This window comes from Hydra viridissima, unplaced genomic scaffold, assembly GCF_058129835.1.
Source record: "Hydra viridissima isolate aposymbiotic clone 2 unplaced genomic scaffold, HvirCarnegie_v1 scaffold_11, whole genome shotgun sequence".
Lineage (NCBI taxonomy): Eukaryota > Metazoa > Cnidaria > Hydrozoa > Anthoathecata > Hydridae > Hydra > Hydra viridissima.
In genome coordinates, this window is record NW_028324310.1 from 9295892 (window position 1) to 9316296 (window position 20405).

The window sequence follows — 20405 nt, forward strand, 5'->3', positions numbered from 1 at the left end:
GAATTTACAAACTATTTTTTTATAAACCATGTTGTAATTTATTTTTAAAATAGGAGTCTTAAAGTACTTGAGTTCCTTTAGAATGAGGAGTTATAGATAGTTAACATTTACTAGATATAGTTTTTATGAAACTATTTTGTCAGTTAAAGAAATTATTTGATTTAAAGAAATATATTTCCTTGTAAGAAAACGATTTGTTTTCTTGCATGGAAATACATCATAAATTTTAATTTTTTTTTTCATAATTTTTTTTTAGTATGTAATAGCATTATAAATCATAGAAATAAAGAATTTAGAATCGTGAACCTTAACTTATTTATTAAAACCGTTACTACATTGTGACGTTAGAATATCTTATTTGTTTTGAATTCAAACATGGCTACGGCTGTGTTCTATGAGCTAGGCTACAACAAAACGCTTTGATCACAGGAAATTCGCCCCAACTTACTTTGCTAAGAAATTTAGCAAAACAATACAAATATATAATTTTCATAAAGCATGTCAATTGGCTTTGCAAATAAAAAGGGAATCTTAAAAGGATAAAAAAACAAGCTGAGAATAGCTGCAGAGACACTATGAAAATAATTAAGCGACTGGCCATTACACTTGAAATATAATAATAAAAATAAATATTTGCATTAATCGATCATTACTTTTTTATTTTTGATAATTTTTTACGTGATACAGTGCTTCCAGAAAGTATTAGCGCACTCGTAATTTTTTTATTATGGACAACTTCAAATCAATATAAATTGTAAAGTAATTTAAATTTTGAACTAATTTTTTTTTTAAATGAAAGGTAAAAGTAATGAAATTAAATTATAATGTCAAATATTGTCAACCTGCTTGTTTTTTTTATGAGTTAATTAGAAGTTTAATGATTACTCGGAAAAATGTCTGAAATTAAGCGTGCAAAAGTATTAGCGCACTCATTTAAAATGTATTAGCACACTCGTTTAATTCCTTTGAGAAAAACATTTTTGGTTAATTTTTGTTAAAAACTCTCTGCTGATTAATAATAGTCAATAAAAAAATATAAGAGGAATAAATTGAAGTGGTGGAAAATCATTTGAAATACAGCTAGTTAAAACTTTAAAATTGCAACAACAAAAATATGGGTTTAAGGAGCATATCAATTGAAACAAAGTGGCAAGTTGTTGGCCTGAACAAAAGTGGTCTCAGCAATCGAGAAATCGGACGTCAACTTGATATCAGTGAATGCAGCGTTAGAACAACGCTCAAAAATTATAATGAGTTTGGAACAGTCAAAGACAAAAGTCGCTCTGGTCGTCCCAAAAAAATGTTAGAAAGGGACGAAAATAAAGCAGTTATGCTCGCTAGACGCAACCCAAACATGAGCATAGCCGAAATCGACTCAGACCTGAATACAGCGTTGGGTGCACATCAAGTTAGCCGATCAACAATTAGCAAGCTTATGAAGAAAAAACACCTCTATTCATACCTTGCAACAAAGAAGCCACTATTAAGCATCAAAGACCGTCTCAAGCGTAGAAAATGGTGCAAAGAGAGAGCTGCATGGACTGTAGAGCAATGGAGAAAAGTAATTTTCTCGGACGAGTCAAATTTTGAAATTATTAATCGCAAGAAAAGGGTTGTTGCGAGGAGATACAAAAACGAAAAATATAATCCTCGTTTTATCATGTCAAAAGTTTAAGGAGGAGGAGGTTCAATTGGCATTTGGGGCTACATTGCTGGATCTAGCAATGGACTGGCGCATCTTTACACTGATCGCCTTAATCAACATCGATATAGAGAGGTATTAGAAGATTATTTAAAGCCATCAATGGACGTTTTCAAGGCTGACTCCACCTGGCAATTTCAACAAGATAACGCTCCTTGCCACACAGCACGCTCAATAAAGCAATACATGGAAGAAAAACGGTTGAATCTAATGCCTTGGCCCGCTCGCTCACCTGATTTAAATCCTATTGAAAATCTTTGGAGTTGGATGGACTGCAAATTACAAAAAAGCAAGCCCACTAACTTGGTGCAGCTCAAAACGCAAATCCAAGAGTTGTGGAACACCGTGCCACAAGAACTAATCAGAAAACTTATAGATTCTATGCCGCGTAGAGTCTTGGCATGCCTTAAAAACAAAGGTGGTCACATAAAGTATTAAACTTTCTTAGAATCTTTAAAAACTGTAAGTGCGCTAATACTTTTGCACGCTTAATTTCAGACATTTTTCCGAGTAGTCATTAAACTTCTAATTAACTCATAAAAAAAACTAGCAGGTTGACAATATTTGACATTATAATTTAATTTCATTGCTTTTACCTTTCATTTAAAAAAAAAATTAGTTCAAAATTTAAATTACTTTACAATTTATATTGATTTGAAGTTGTCCATAATAAAAAAATTACGAGTGCGCTAATACTTTCTGGAAGCACTGTATATTTAAGTATTCCAAAAAAGAAAAGATTCTCCCATAAATTTTAGGATGTACAAAACTTTATGGTCTGTATCTAAGGAGCTAAAAAGACAAACAAGTATAATAGTATATTAGAAGAACTTTATCAAATTTCTTGAAATCAAAAAAGGATCCCTAAGCACGATTGATTTCTTGCATATATTGAATATATTATTGGAGAGTTTCTTAAAAGTATTTTAATTGCTTTATAAAGAAGATCTCAATTTTGATGATTAATTAACAGTATTATATTAATATAGTTGCTGATAAGTGATAATGTTTTTATTGATATTTAACAATTTTAGCAGAAAAAATCTCATTGACTTTAAAAATTGTCAATATTACACCATAAAAAAAGAGATTTCCAACTTTTTAAGGTGTATGGTATGTCCTTCCCAAAAGTAAAAAACTATGTTCAGTTTAAAATGTATACTTTTCTACCCTATTAAACGAGTTGATAATTACTAGTTTATAATTATTGTACTGCAAACAAATTGTTCTTTTTATAGTAAGTATACGAATATTTACAACATTTACATGCAAACACAAATATATACATATTTGTTCAAACATATTCACATGTTTCATCGATCTTTTTAACAATCACACAAAAAAGTACTATTTTTAAGATTTTGTATCTAAAGATGGGATGGGGAGAATAGTTTTTCCCCTTATTTATCATCTTATATGTAGGGACAATCTTTCTACCCTTTAGTACTTGCTACGTACCATAGGGTATAAAGATTTACCATTTTCATTAGCACCTTTTGTGTGGAAGTTTTAAATTTAGGTGATGATTGCTCTTTGATTTAAGCATCGACGCTTGTTAACTTATGTGCGTTTCCATCAAAAATGTTTCTTTAAATTTTCAATCATTTTTCAACTGTTGGTGTTTTAATGTGATTCTAGATATATAAGAAAATCTAGTGGCTATTTTTGAGGCAATTTTGTTTATAAATAGTTATAAATGTCAATGTTTTTAAATTTCTCCATTTTGACCTTGAAAATACGAGGCTATCGAGTTCAAGCTGGCGTTTAATATACAGTGTTTTATATATATTTATCAAGGTTAATATCACGATAGTTCCCAATTACTATGAGTTTACAAAAGGGTGAGGTTGTCGAGCCTTAACTTGATGCTTAAATAGCAGTTAACAAGCAAGTATCTTTGCGCAATTAAAAAAAAATCATTCAAATATAAATTGGCATAAAAAAAGAATGTATAATATGGAATAGAACACCTCGACTAATGGCCGTAGATGAAATTCTTTTAGTTTGCGAATAATGCGGACCGTGAAGGAAACAGAGCATGCATTCATGCTAAAAATTGATCCTAGTTTCTCTTGATAATTTCTTTACTTTTTTTTATTTATTGAGGGTTTTTTTCTTTTCGATGTTTACTATCGACTGTTTTCACTATCGTCCAGTATTAAAAAAATCGCTAGAATTAAACTTTGAATGTAGAAAACTAACATTTTACATTTTCATAATTAACTTGTTTTTATTTATATTTCTTATCAACCAATCTCAAAAATATATTCTTTAATCTTTAAAGTTTCGAAAAATCAGGCAGAATAGCATTAAATTTAAAAAAAGTTCTTTTAGCGCTTCCTAAGTAACGTAAAGCAAATTCAAAACACGGTTAAAAAATGAATGCATTAAAACTTTTAAGTTTTAATGCATACATTGATACTCACAAAACACTATGGAAATTATTTTGCTCCTCTTGGGTGACCCTACTACTAGACATTGCCGATTCTGGCTCATTGACATTTTCTTAATACCACATTGACATTTTTTTTATAATTCTGCATTGTGATTTTTGCTATAGTTAATGTTTTCAGGATGACATTGTGTTCTGAGTTTATATTTAATCATGTCCGAAGAGTTGATCATAATCCATAAATGTAAAGCACGGTTTTAGTTTGTAGTGCCCAATGGCTAAGGTGTGAATTCCGTCTTGCAAGATGTGTCTTTTATCGTCATTAGCGCTGAGTGCGACTTTGTTGATCTCTTCGGTGTAAATGTTATGCTGATGTGATCGGATAACGTTCATGGTTTGTTATTTTTAAAAAACTTTATTCTTTAAAAATTTCACCACAAGGTATTGATAACTTCTTGAAAGTCAAGACCTTCATTCAATTTTTTTAAGACGTAAAGGCACAAATGACCGCAATAAGAAGTATTACCAAATTGCACTCTTTCACTGTTATAATAAACCGGGCTTTTCAAGTATTTAGTCAATTCAACAAGAGGTGGCTGAGCATAAGAGTCGAAGCTGTATTTTTTGTCAACGTCTTTATACCAACACACCCAATGAAACCCACCAGTGCTTGAATCTCCCGTATTCACGATTCCACATTCTTTTTTCATTGGCTTTTTTGGTAACTCATCCCTGACAAAAACACCTCTAAAGTTTTTTAATTTTAACTGTTTAGCAGCCTTTATCAATTGAAAGTTAGTTAAAGCTTCATTAGGTAAAACAATTCCTTCTACGTCAATCCATTGAAAGTCGATCATTTTTTTTAATTTTCTTAAAAAGTTTATCCGAATTTTTTAACAATAGCTTTTCATAGAATGGCGCCTAAAAAGGGAATGCTATTAAAGGGCGAGTTAGGTCCGAGCAATAAACCAGCTCCAACAGATTGATAGCCTTTTCCAGTTTTAATGAAGAGTCCATCACCGTGAACATTTTTAGTCCATGGGGTGATAAACAATCCTTCTCCACCTAAAGTTTTTATCTTCATTCCTTTTCCATTCTTTTTCAAGTAAACGATTCCTCTTCCTGCAATTTTATCAACCATAGCAGAACCGGCAGAAGAGCCTACTCCTGCTAACAATCCGGTGGCGAGAGCTGGGACTACTCTTGTTGCAAGAGTGCTGCCTATCATACCTAATAACGGTAAAAGAGCTCCGATAAATCCACCTTCAACTTTCGAGTTGTATGATAATTGTTTTCTGCTCAGTTTGAGTGTGACTCCTTTTCCAGATTCATACGCTTTTCTAATTTTATTCAATTGCGCATGAGTGATAGCGAGAATATGTTCACCGTTCAAGTCTTGATGAGAAAGCTTAATGCTAGTATCGGTTTTATCATGCATAGCTTTTTTAATTTTATCAGATTGACTCTGTGAGATGTTAATTTTGATATTTTGATAATTACTCATTTTTTTATGTATTAAAAATTATTTATTTCACTTCTCGAATATGATATCGTATTGCAATATCCTCTCCACGAAAATCAACCAAATCTCCATTCTGATCAATGATGCGAGTAACCATTGTTGAAATTTCAAACAGTTTAACAGGAAGATAAATCAAATGCATTGGTCTCTCAATGATTTTATAGCCAGGACTAACATTTGGATAAAAGGAGTAAATGCAATTGAGTTGGGTTCCATTAATATAGGATGATCCGATAACGTTGTTAACGATTCTGATGGTGTTAATGCTTGAAATTCTAACGATTTGATCCGACTCGTGTTCGGAATTGGAATTTAATTTTCTTTTAGCAAACCCTAAAACTGATGCGATGCTGTTTTCCACGTTCAAATCCATCAAATAATTCATTCCAAGTGTGATGGATGATTTTAAAGTGCTTAAATTGGATCCGATTTTTATGTTATCGGGAGAGTAGCTGATTTTATTTGCAATAATATAACTTCCACGTTGAGCTGATTTTATTGTGTTTGAGACGGTCTTTTGTAAATAATTGTTGATGTCTTTAACGTCATAGCTTCCTGATGGAATGTTAATGTTCTCCCAATGAGCTCCATTGTCCATGCTGTATTTGAAAGAATTGTTTTTACTGTTTATATTTGGAATGCTGTTGTAAGTCTCAAGACCGAGAAAAGCCATTTCATAACTTTTTCCTTCGTCAAAAACGATTTTATCCAAAAATTCAGTAGTGATAACACTTGATTTTCCATCTACATCGATGATTATACCTGGCATTTTTTAAATTATAATTATTTTTTAAATTGTTTTAGAAAAATAAAAAATCATCAAACCCACTTCGATACTTTCCCTCGTTCTTTTTAGAAGAGAGATCAATGACAGCAAATCCGTGAGGTTCATTCCAGCAATGATTGCAAAAGGCTTTAAATTCTTCTATTTTCATATCGCAGGAAACGTGATCTTGGTAAATGTGATTAACGCTTTTTTGGTCTTGTTTAAAGAGACAAATAAAGTTAGCATTTTCTCTAATGGTATGTCTTGGAATCTCGAAATAGTTTTGAGCGAGGTAAAAGCAGTCGACGTTAGAATGTCTTCCTCGGATGTAATATTTTTCACACTTGTTTTGATTAGTCAATTGCAAATCGTCAAAGATCATTAAATTGTTTTTGGATGAATCAAGATCTTCAGGTTCAGGTACATCGTCTGCTGTTTCGAAAAATTGACATTCCATATCATCATTGTTGGAATATTTTTTTGAAAGATCGTTAATAACATCTTCATGGATTAAATTCAATTTTTCCATTTCGTCTTGTACATCATCCGTTAACAAATCAACAATATCCTTTTTAGGAAGTTTATTTTCGAATGATCTTTTGAGTATTTTGTATTCAGGTTGGAAAAGAGATTTTCCAAACACTTGCAAGCGGTTATAATCAAGCCATCCAGGTCTGAGCAGTAAATTGAGCAGCAACGTTGTTTTTCCATATCCAGACTTTCCAACGATGATTCCTCGAATGCTTCTCGGTAAAAGCTTGCTGTTGTTTCTTTTGGTTTTCCCAATTTTACACGACAATTTCATCACTTCCATTTTTTATATTTAAAAAGTTTTTATATATGTTAAAATGTACTGCGTTAAGTGTAGAAGAGAGACTGAAACCATTCACTTGAAAAACGAGATCACAAAAAACAACAGAACTATGTTGAAAGGGACTTGCGTCATCTGCGGAACGACTAAATGCAAGTTTGTTTCTGCGAATGAAGTTAATGGAGGAGACTTGGTGGAGTCGATCAACAATTTTTCAAAAAAAATAAAGCTTCCATGGGCAAAATTTCCAGGAGAAATGCACATTCCAGGAATGAACTTTGCAGGACCTGGCACAAACTTGGACAAAAGACTCACTTCCACGGACATGTATCAAGAGTGGAGCAAACCGGTGGATCGAGTAGACAATGCAGCATACCACCACGATTTAGCTTACAAGTATTTTAACGACAAGCAAAACAGGAATTTAGCAGATCGAATGATGCTTGAAGAAATGGATTCTATACAAAATCCTACTCAAAAAGAAATAAGCGAGCGAAAAATCATCAAACCCATCATCAAAGCCAAAGCTAAATTTGGATTGGGTGTGAGTGATTTGAAATGGACGGATCAGCTTGCAGAGGAGCTTCATAAACCGGTGATTCATCATTTTAAAAAAAGAAAAGTGATTGTGAACGACATTGATGAAATATGGGCTGCAGATTTGGTGGACATGCAATCGTTTTCAAAATTCAACAACGGTGTAAAATATTTGCTCATGGTGATTGACGTGTTTTCAAAGTATGGATGGATCGTTCCGTTAAAAAGCAAAACAGGTCTTGAAGTGGCAGAATCGTTGAAAAAGATTTTTGGTGAAAGAAAATGTATCAAATTGTGGGTAGATAAAGGAAAAGAGTTTTACAACAGACATGTGAGAGCGTTGGGTGTGCAACTGTATTCAACTGAAAATGAAGAAAAAAGTTATGTTGTCGAGCGATGGAATAGAACAATGAAAGAGAGAATGTTTAAATATTTTTCAGCCAACAATACCAATAAATACATTGACGTATTGGATGAGATGGTGAAAAATTACAACAACACAAAACATTCTTCCATCAAAATGACACCAGTGGAAGCTAGCGATGAAAAGAATAAAGGTAGGGTATGGTGGAGTCTGTATGGAAAGGATCAAACATTACCAGCAAAACCAAAATTTTCCATGGGTGATCAAGTGAGGATTGTAAAAAAGAAGTCTCATTTTGAAAAGGGGTATACGCCGAGATGGACTGAGGAGGTTTTTACAGTGTCAAAAGTTCAGTATACGAATCCACCCACGTATAAAATCTCTGACGCTAACGGTGAAGAAATTCAAGGCACTTTTTACGAGCAGGAGATGCAAAAGACGCAACAAGACGTATTCAGAATTGAAAAAATCATTCGCAAAACCAAGAGCAAGTCGTTAGTCAAATGGTTGGGATATCCAGACTCGTTTAATTCATGGGTAGATAATAATGAATTGTTAAGTTTGCAAAAATAGACACGCTGTTTTTATATGACAAGAAAAAAAAATTGAAAATGAGTTAAATAAATTTCTTTTCATATAAAAAATAACAATGAGTATGTCAGATAGACCTAGCAATTGGTATATGTTGGTTGACCCTGAAGATGATGATCCAGAGGATAGACCTAACAATAATATTGAAACGAGAGCAAACAGACTTATATTTGTTGACGCTGAAGAGGATGATGATCCTGAAGATTTGCCTTACAATGACCCTGTAGTTTTAGATTACAATTCGATGAGTGTTGAAGAACAAAATGAATATGATGATTATATATATAATGAATTGTTAGAAGATATGCGTAATGAAACGAGAGCAAACAACTTCACCATTTACAATGGAGATGATGATGATGATGATGATGATGAGAGAGAATATATTGCTGGTCCACGTGAAATAATTATTAGACGACTCAGAACTACAGAGGAGGATAGAATAAATAGATTAAAGACTGAAGCGTTGATTGAAGGTTTTCAAAAGGATGAATATAGAGTGTGTGCTTCTGCTGCTTAAAAAAAATCATTTTATTCCTCACATACAAAGAATAAAATGATCTAAAAATTTATTTTTAATATGTAAAATGCATGCTCCTCACAAGTTTTTTAGAAATGTTATCCCAGCAGAAGTTCAAAGTTTGGATTTGCAACTGAGTCATTTAGAGGATAGAATCAAAGAGTTGGAACGAAAAAATACGAAAAACATTATTGTGTCTACGAAAACGTTAGATCATCCACCTTATTTCAACGTTAACGAACAATATGAGATTTTTGCTCAGAAAGACATTAAATTTACTCCTATATCTCACAAGCAGATATCGTTGTCCGTAGGTTTACAATTAGACAAAGGAATTGCTGTCGTCACTTTGATGAATGAAATAAGCAATCAATTGAATTATTTCAAAAACGATGCTATTTTTTCCGAGTCTGTGGATGACATAGTTATGACCATACACAATTACAGCAACCAGGACGTGATTGTTAAAAAAGGAGAAAAACTTTGTAAGATTAATTACATTGATTTAAAATAATTTTTTTATTAATAAAAATGGAAATATTGAATGAAAAACTTTATCCAGTTCTTCCATCCGCTCCTGCAGATGAAGTAGGACATGTTTATAGGCTTCAGAAAATAAGCGAGATTCAGAAAGAGATAGAGAGTGAAAAAGCAAAGAGAGTTCATCTAAGCAAAAAGTACCATCGCGCTTTCAGAATCATTTCTAATGTGGATAATACGATGCAAGCCTTATGCATTGCATTGGGTGCGACTGGAATTGGGCTTTTGTCAACCATTATTGTCAGTCCTGCAGCAATTGCGTGTGAAGGTGTGGCTATTGGAATGGGGTTTTTATCCATTGTAGGAGGACAAGTCAACAAAAAACTAGCATTAAAAGCGGAGAAGCATGAAAAGATTAAAGTGTTGGCCGAGTCTAAATTAAACACGATTAGCGAGCACATTTCCAAAGCGTTGATGGATGGAAAAATAAACGATTCAGAGTATGAATTGATTCTTGGTGAGCTTCAAAAATTTAAATCCTTGATGGAGGAAATACGAACCAAAACCAAAAAGGGAATAGATGAAGTTACTAAAGAAAACTTGATCCAAAAAGGACGAGAAGACGCGATTCAAACGTTTAACAATTTGTTTAAGAAAGGATCAACGTAGTTGTAAAAACCAATTTATGTTTTTTTTCCACGTATTTTAAAAAGATGTTTTTCTTTAAAATACAAGACCTGAATAAAAGGGATGAAATTGTGAAAGAAATTAATGACAGACGAAAGAGGATTTATCAGAACAGCGTGAATGACAACATTTCAGATACGAATTTTCAAGCTGATTTGAGCAAGCTGTTCAAGCCTCTGATTGATAACAATGAAAAGATGATCAAAAGCCTGTCAGTCGATCAAAAAAAGAAAAGACCTTTCGAAGTGAACAAAGTTGGAGATAAAATGTATATTGGAAAAATGGAGGTTGAAATAGATGGAAATGATATCATTGTCGGCGAAGAAAAGTATAATGGAACAAAAGGTCTTTGGGAACTGATGACTGAATTAACAATACCAAAGAGCTATACCGATGAAGATTTGCAAAATTATGAAAAAATTTTAATGGATAGTGATGCTATAAGATCTGATTCACAACCGCATAAACCGAAATCATCAAGAAGACCAAAGTATCAGCAACTTATTGCTCCTATTTGGGAAAAAATGATTCGTATTGAAAAAGGTAAAAAAGGTCGCGGTGTCATTATTCTTCCAAGCGATCCTAATGCGTTGGTGGAAAAGCTTGAATTGAGCATAGCTGCATGGCATGCTGGAAACACGGCTTCAAGAAACGAGGCTGTTGCTATTTGTGATGAGCTGTTGAGACAAGGAGAGATTAATAAAGAGGAATATAAAGCTATAATGAAGGCTATTGATAAAATTATTTAAAAAAAATTGTTTTATTTAAAAATGCTCATTGTGAACAAAAGAAGATATGTGAAAAAGAACGTTGTTGGTGGAGGTGGTATTGTAGACATGATTAAAAATTTCATAAAAAGAGCAGCTGCGTCAAGTGTGTCAAAAGCAACAGTGAATTTGCTTAAAAATGCAGCAACAAGTAAAATTGGACAAGAAGCGATTACAGCTGCAAAATCTGCTGGGACAGAGTTAGCCCTTTCAGCCATTTCCACTGCTAGAGATGTAGCTATTGATAAAGGTAAAAAGGCCATTGAGAAATTAAAGACTGGTTCATCTATTCAAAGTAAGAAAATGTCTAAAAAGAACGCGATTCGAATTCAAGACCTGGTGAAAATGGGACAGGGTATGAAAATATCATGAAGATAGCATTCTGTTGCGACGGCTTGCAATGAGAGACATTTAAATGAATTAAATAATTTTTTTTATTATATAAAAAATGATAAGTACTGAGCGATTAAGAGTTACTGAGAACCCAGAGTATGATATTGGTATTGAAAAAGTTGATTTTTTTGAGTACCTTCCAACCAATCTCGATTTAAATTCTTCAGGCACGATTACTTTTGAGATTGACTGCCAATCGATTCAAACAGTACCATCAGAGGCTTACATTCTTATTGAAGGAGTGTTGAAAAAGAGCGATGGAACCTTTTATGATGCTAAAGACAACATTGCACTGGTGAACAACGCTTTGATGTATTTGTTTAATGATGTGACTTATGACTTGTCGGGAGAGCAAGTGGAAAGAGTGATGTATCCAGGTCCAGCCACCACCATACTTGGATTGATGAAATATCCTTATGGATTTCAGTTTGCTGATGGATTAAAGCAGATGTGGTATATGGATACGTCAAATCTTGTTGGAAATTCAGGATTCAATGTTAGACGAGACCACTTGTTTGCAGACACTACATCCGTTGGAGCTTTTTCGTTTAAAATTCCGTTGAAACACATTTTTGGATTTTGCGAAACCTATGACAAAGTTGTTTATGGGTTTAGGCATACCATCACCTTTACAAAGAAAGAATGTGATGATGCGATTTATAGAGCGGAGAGCGTTAGTGCAGGAATGATCAACCTTAAAAAATTCAGACTATATATGCCTCGCGTTGAATTGGATATTTCGAAAAAGACTGATTTCATGAATTTAATAGCTCAAAAAATTCCCATTCAAGTGGCTTATAAATCAAACAAATGTGAAAGACAGCTTATTCCAGCCGGTCAAACAGAATTTACCTGGTCGCTTGGAAGAGTTACTGACAAAAGCATTCCAAGATTTATCCTTTTCGGACTTCAGACAAACAGAAATTCCAGTCAAACAGTTAATCCGTCACTATTCGACCATTGTGATGTTAGCAATTTTTACGTGACTGTTAATGGAATAAAGTATCCAAATTACAATTACGACTTGAATTTTGGAGAAAAGAGAGTGGTCATGGCTTATTCAGATGCGTTCTCTTTTGATGATAAATATTACGGTACAAATGAACTTGTTTGTCAATCTGGGTTAAGCTTGCTTGAATATATAAAATCATATCCGTTGTTCTTTGTAGATATCAGCAAGCAAAAAGAAAGAATGACGTCGGAAACAGCTGAATTAGTGGTAAACCTTAAATTTCGAACTTCAACTATTGCAAATACCGTTATTTTTGCAGTGGTGATCTCTGACAAACTACTTAAATTTGTTTCAGATGGAACCAACATGACTGCTGTTTATTAGTTTTTTTATCTGAATAAAAACGGATAGCAAAACGGTAAAAGAATTGCGTGAATTAGGTAAAAGCCATGCGATAAAAGGTTACTCAGAAATGAAAAAGGATGAGCTTGTGAAAGCAATAAAAAACACAAGACCAGTCATTGGAGAGTATTCTAAAGAATCATGATTTTTGAATTGACTTAAAAAAAATCTTGGTATAATAAAAATGAGATATACAACATCGTATTTGAAAAATTTGTTGGATGAAAACGGTGTTAGTAAAACAGCAGAAGATTTAATAACGTTGATGATGCTTGCGGTTGAAAATAATTTGATCAGTAAAGATGAGATTTTGGAAAGAGCAAAAGAAAAAAAAGTAAAGCCTCCTCCAAAAGAAAAAAAACCTGTTGATCCAAAATGGAAATGGCTTAGTTTAGTTAAGAAAAAGCCTATCACTGTGAGAATAACCAACATTGAAACAGGTGAGGTGACTGAATACAAGTCTCTTTACAAAGCGATGGCAGGGACTGGACGTGGATGGAGATATTTAGAGCGTCGAGATGGAAAGGTGGATAATGGAATCAAGATTGAATTTTTAAATTCTGAAAAGCTTGAAAAACGTAAAAAGCAGCAAAATTGATTTTTTAACTTTTAGCATGTTAAAAAAATTGACTTAAATAAAATTCTTGGCATAAATAAAAAAAAGATGGAAAGCATGCAAAAGGATGATCTTTTAAATGCTCTTGATGATAGCTTTGAGTCAACTTCTGATACGGCTAAATCAAAAAGTTTGCTTAAATTTCTAAAAAACGTAAGAAAACTTCCAAAGGAACATCGAATCATTTTCAAAGAAATGGTTGAAGTAGCACCTTTTGAAGAAGTGATCAGAAATATAAAAGAAGACATTTATCTGCGTAATAAATTCCTGATCGGAACAAATTGGAAACTAAATGCTAGCGGACGTAATAAATGTCGTATAATCACTGAAAATATTAGAGAGATTAAAAATATGTATTCACGTCTTTCCAAATAATTTTTTAATTCTTTTCACTGGAGAATTAAAAAAAACGGTAAAAACTTTTCGAAGAAGAAAATATGCTGAAAGTGTGCCAAGATTTAAAAAATTGAATTGACTTAAAGAAAATCTTGGTATAATAAAAATGAGTATCTATTCTTCAAAACCAGAATTAATTACCAAAGAGCGAAAAATTGAATGCATCGAAAAAAATCTTTCCATTAATAAAATGGGTGATAAAACTACCGCCAAAGAGCGAAAAATTGAAAGTGGCTTAAACAAAAATCTTTCCGTAATAAAAATGGAAAGTAAAACTGTGAAAGATCAAAAAGTATCAATGGCATCATTAAGAAGAGATGCTAAAGAAAGAGCTATAAAAGACTATACCAGAATGACTATGGAAGAACTTGTTGAAGCTATAAGAACAACAAGACCTGTCATTGGTCAAAAGTCTGTTAATGATCGAAATGATCGAAACAAAATGATTGTGAGAGAATTAAAAGAAATTGCTAAAGAGCAAAAAATAAGAGGGTATTATAAAATGAGAAAGGAGGAACTTTTAATGGCTTTGCAGCCGCCTAGAGTTGTCTCTGCTCCTGCTTCTCTTCGTAGACGAACGACTGAGGCAAGACCTTTGCCTGAAAGACCTACAGTGGTGAGGTTTGTTAAGCCAGCTGTAAAAGTTTCTGTTAAGCCGACAAAAGTTTCAATAAAGCCTGCAAAAGTAAGACTTGTTGTTAGTCCTGAAAGACCTGTGGTAAAGCCTCCTATTGCTCCGAAACCAGCAATCATTCCACCAAGACCTGTGGTAAAGCCTCCTATTGCTCCGAAACCAGCTCATTTGCAAAAACAGATTCTTGATGAGCCTGTTTCAGATTTAACACCTGTCATGACACCTAGACCGGTTCCAGCACCAAGACCTGGTTTATTTTCAAGTCTGACGAAAGTTACAAAAAGTGTGGCGTCGTATGTTGCAAATAAGTTTAATGATGTTAAAGAATGGATAGAACCCTACGTTCCTGAAGTAGTCAAGAATCAGGTAAGCAAAGCAGTGGAACAAATCGATAAAAAGATACAGTCTATCAAATCGCTTGTATCAAAAACAGAGTATAAACAGCCCTTGCCAAAACCAATTAAAGTAAAGTTTAAAATGACTGAACATTCAGCGGAGAGTTCTGTAAGACAATTTTCTTATAGACCTTCTTCTCGATACCAAGACATTGCATCCTTTTTTAATTTGGTAAGAGAGTCTGCTATTCAAACCATGGAGGGGGAAAGAAACACCAGAGTAAGAATTATTTTAACGTGTGAAATGAAATCTGTAAGCATGATGACTGGTGAAGAAGTGACTCGAGAAGCAAGCTTTTCATCAAGATCAGAGATTATTATAGCAGCTACAGATGTAAGAGAGCTCATGGGTGAAATGGAAGGAAAAGTATTGGAAAGTAGTGTCAAATACAACAAGTTGGGATCCAATGGCGTCTTATCAAAGATTTTAAAAATGGATATTAACTTTATCGATTATGAACCTCTCAGCGGTTCTTCCTATATGGAGCTACCTAAAGAGCTGAAAGACAAAAAGGCGATCATCAACATGGAAAACAAGGATGATCAATGCTTTAAATGGTCAGTCACTCGAGCGTTGAATTTAAAAAATAAAAACAACAAAAGAATCGATGAAGACTTGGTTCTAAAATCTGAAGAGCTGAATTGGGATGAAATAGAGTTTCCTGTTAAGCTTAATAAAATCGATAAGTTTGAGAAGAATAACCCAACGATTAGCATTAACGTCTTTGGGTATGAAAATAAAAAACCTTACCCTTTGAAAATATCTGATTTTACAGATCGAAAGCACTGTGTTGATTTGTTGTTTATTTCAAACGACGACACTGACCATTACTGTCTCATTAAAAGTTTGAGTCGGTTTGCTGGTTCCTCAGCATCGAAACATCAACACAAAAGATATTTTTGCAGAAGATGTCTTCAAGATTATGACCAGGAAGAAAAGCTCCAAAAACATCGAGAAGACTGCTATGATAATGCGCCAATAAGAATCGATCTTCCTAAAGAAGGGGCAACTGTTGAATTTAAAAACTATCAAAAGGGTATGAAAGTTCCATACGTTGTCTATGCTGACTTTGAAAGTTTCATCCAACCTCTTAACACTTGCACACCGAATTCTAAAGAGTCGTACACCAAACAATACCAAAAGCACGTTCCAAGCTCTATCGTCTATTATATTAAATGCTTTGATGAAATCGTTTACAAGGGAAAGCTTGAAACGTATACAGCTGAAAGTGATGATGACGACGTAGCTCAAAAGTTCATAAATATGCTTGAAGCTGACCTTACAAAGATTTTCGACAAGATTGATATAGTAAAAAAGAAAGTGGTTACTGATAAGGATGAAAAGAATTTTAAGTTTGCAACTCTATGTCATATTTGCAATAAAGATCTTGACGGTGACAAAGTGTGGGATCACTGTCATTTGACTGGAAAGTACCGTGGTGCTGCACATAACAAATGCAACTTGAATTATAAACTTCCAAAATTCATTCCCATTATTTTCCATAATTTGTCTGGCTATGACAGCCATTTGTTCATCAAGAAATTAGGTGGAAGACTCAATTGCATACCCAACAATGAAGAAAAATATATCAGCTTCTCTAAACAAATCAAAGTGAGAGAATTTATCGATAAGAAAGGAAGACTTCGTGAAGTATGGAAAGAATTGAGATTTATTGACAGCTTCAGATTCTTACCCTTCGGTTTAGACAAACTATCTAAAAATCTCACCGATAATCAGTGCAAAAACGTAGCTGAATATTACCCCGAAAAGAAACAGTTTGATTTGATAAGGAGAAAAGGGATTTACCCTTATGATTGGGTGGACTCGATTGTTAAGTTTTCAGAGACGCAATTACCTCCTATTGAAGCATTCCATTCAAAACTGAAAGATGAATCAGCAAAAGATGAAGACTATGCGCATGCGAAAAACGTTTGGGATGTATTTGGATGTAAAACGTTTAAAGACTATCATGAACTGTACAACAAGTCCGACGTGTTGATACTTGCAGACATTTTTGAAGATTTCAGAGACACTTGCTTGAAACATTACGGCCTTGACCCCCTTTGGTATTACACCTCTCCTGGTTTGGCTTGGGACGCTATGCTAAAGAAAACTGAAGTCGTGATAGAACTTCTAACCGATATTGATATGCTCAACATGGTTCAAAAAGGTGTACGTGGTGGAATCAGTATGATCTCCAACAGACATGGAACTGCCAATAACAAATACATGGGTGAATATGATCCATCAAAACCTTCAAAATTCATTCAATACTTGGATGCTAATAACCTTTATGGATGGGCTATGTGTAAGCCTCTCCCTGTTAGAGGATTTAGATGGATGACTGAAGAGGAGCTCGCTAATTGGAAATCCATGTCTTGCATTCTCGAAGTGGACTTGGTTTACCCTGACGAGCTTCACGATGACCATAATGATTACCCTCTAGCCCCGGAAAGATTAACCATCGGGAAAGTGGATAAGCTGGTTCCAAATTTAAACAACAAGGAGAAATACGTCGTTCATCATGAAAACCTAAAACTCTATGAACGACTTGGATTGGTCACTACTAAAATTCATCGAGGTATTACCTTTGAAGAAGAACCTTTTATGAAACAGTATATTGACATCAACACTAGATTAAGAACCGTGGCTAAAAATGAATCTGACAAGGAATTTTTCAAACTCATGAACAACTCTGTCTTTGGAAAAACCATGGAGAATATTCTAAAACGCGTTGATGTTAAACTCATTACCACGAAAAAAGAAGCTCTAAAGTTGTCTAAAAGTCCTCGATATGAACGAAACACCATTTTTGATGAAAACTTGATCGCGGTTCATATGAAAAGAACAAATGTCTACTACGACAAGCCTGTTTACTTGGGAATGAGTATCCTTGACATCAGCAAAACACTCATGTTTCAGCACCACTACGACTACATGAAACCTAAATACGGGGATAAGCTGAAATTGTTAATGACTGATACTGACTCGCTCTTTTACGAAATCGAAACGGAGGATTTTTATCAGGACATTGCCGCAGACGTGGAGAGCAAGTTTGACACGAGCAACTTTTCTAAAGACCATCCTGCTATTGAAAACGTTGGGTTTAAAGTAGGACTAAATAATAAGATTATCGGTATGTTCAAAGACGAGGCCGGTGGAAAAATAATTAAAGAGTTTGTTGGACTTCGACCGAAACTCTACTCCTATGAGGTCTTTAATGAAAAAAAAGAAGAGAAAAAATGCAAAGGTATTCAGAAATGTGTGGTTGAAAATCGCATCACTCATCAAGATTATAAAGACTGCTTATTCAGTGGAAATGAAAAGCTTGCAACCATGAACGTTATCCGATCACATCAGCATAACATTTACACCGAAGAGATCAACAAAGTCGCACTCAGCGCTAATGACGATAAAAGACACATCTTGCAAGACGGAATTCACACCTTAGCCATTGGGCACTACAAACTAAAACCGTGCTTTACATTTATGGATTATGATCAACTCTTCGGACATGATTAAATATAAACTCAGAACACAATGTCATCCTGAAAACATTAACTATAGCAAAAATCACAATGCAGAATTATAAAAAAAATGTCAATGTGGTATTAAGAAAATGTCAATGAGCCAGAATCGGCAATGTCTAGTAGTGACCCTAAAGTATTACCAATGATTCTATACACAAAAAAACATTTGAGAGTTTATAATATTTACAAAGTAAACAAAGGTGAAACACGTTGCCTGGAAACAATGTGAAAAGCAAATTTTCTATCAGTTTGCGATATGCTTGCAATGAAGGCTGAACAAAAAAACGAATTTATTATCCACTTTATTTGTTTGTTGACAAAAGAATAGTCTAAATAAGTTAGGCGTTCTTATAAATAACTTGTTAAAAATAGAAAAATATACTTTGATTGAAAACCTTAGAATATGAAATTTTTTTGTCTAGCCAATGTTTGCGCCTTTTTAGACATTGACCTTTTAAAGACTTGAACTCAATTAACTATTCTTCTATCAAGGTTTAGGGTGTTATCTAACTTAAGCTTTAGCTTCAAGCCGCTGCTTATCCTCTAATTTCTTACCAATTCATTCAACGTTTCTCCCTTTTCGACGTTTGGATCTTGTACATTATCTGGCACCTAAGGTTCTCGAGACATTCCTTTTTTTTTTTTTTTTTTTTTTTTACGCATTAAGAGACAGAAATTTTCAACTATAGGGATTATAATAAATTTAAAATCATTTTTGTTAAAAGTCTGTTTTAAGTTTTCGAAATAACCTTAAATTTGAAAAAGAACGATTTTACCGTTTTTTTTAATCTAATATAATTTATCTAAAACTAAATTTTAAAAATCTATAGTTTTATTTCATGTATTTTTAGAAAGGGTTATTCAAAATTACGTCACTTATCAGCGAATCGATTGCTTGCGATATTAATAATAAATCAGTTCGCGCTCTCATTTATATTGGATGTTATTAGCATCGTTAGGATTAACACAAAAAAAAAAAGCCGAAAAACTGAGCTTTTGATCCTTTAAATGTTTAGAATTATTTTTAAAGGATAGGTAGAAAAGAATTACCTCAATGATATCTAAAAATAACTATTGACATCACCCAATTATATAAAGCCATTTCGAAATCAAAAAGTCAGGGTTTACATAACTTAACGAGCATTCATTTTTTTTTGATTCTCGTGCCAAATTCTTTAGTCCTTTATAATAAATTTTAAAATAATTTCGAAGTTCTTTCTATATATTCTATATAAATACTACTACTAACACTTGTGCGTTTTAATATAATTACAAAAAACGTTACTGAATAAAATAATGAACTGGCTTTTTCTATTTAAGTAAATAATTATATATATATATATATATATATATATATATATATATATATATATATATATATATATATATATATATATATATATATATATACATACATACATACATACATATATATATATATATATATATATATATATATATATATACATACATACATACATACATATATATATATATATATATATATATATATATATATATATATATATATATATATATATATACATACATACATATATACATACACACACATAAACACACACACAAACACACACATATATGTATGTATATATATGTATAGATATGTATATACATATGCATATTTATAAACATATATAAACAAAAATACACAAGTATACATATATATAACACATTTATATATAGACATAGTATACATGATTTATATATATATATGCATATAATATACATATCATATTTTTAACCAAACTTTGAATATTTACGCACGCATAAATAATGTCAATTAAATGATTGTCACTACAAGGAAAATCGGAAAAAGTTAAAATTCCAAAATAAAAGTACACACAAAATATTTACAAAAATATATACAATTTAAACATTAGTACTACAATTATGTTCATAATTTATACATAAAAAAAGATACATACA

At 32.9% G+C, this 20405-nt stretch overlaps 1 protein-coding gene across 1 annotated transcript; it reads left to right on the forward strand.

The window, feature by feature from the left end:
- Window positions 1-14160: 14160 nt before the first annotated feature.
- Window positions 14161-19516, forward strand: LOC149882057 (uncharacterized). Its single transcript, XM_090065884.1, has 5 exons — window positions 14161-14616; window positions 14713-14825; window positions 15531-16342; window positions 16541-17543; window positions 19489-19516. The coding sequence occupies exons 1-5, from the start codon at window positions 14161-14163 to the stop codon at window positions 19514-19516; spliced, it is 2412 nt and encodes an 803-aa protein (XP_089922010.1).
- The last annotated feature ends 889 nt before the right edge of the window (window positions 19517-20405 follow it).

Bases quoted from the DNA above. Each gene is read 5' to 3' on its own strand.
- LOC149882057 (XM_090065884.1), top strand. From the start codon at position 14,161: ATGGAAAGTAAAACTGTGAAAGATCAAAAAGTATCAATGGCATCATTA. The intron at 14,826-15,530 runs GTATGTTGCAAA...AAACAACAAAAG, and splicing joins GTTACAAAAAGTGTGGCGTC to AATCGATGAAGACTTGGTTC. The intron at 17,544-19,488 runs GTATATTGACAT...TTATTTTTAAAG, and splicing joins GAAGAACCTTTTATGAAACA to GATAGGTAGAAAAGAATTAC.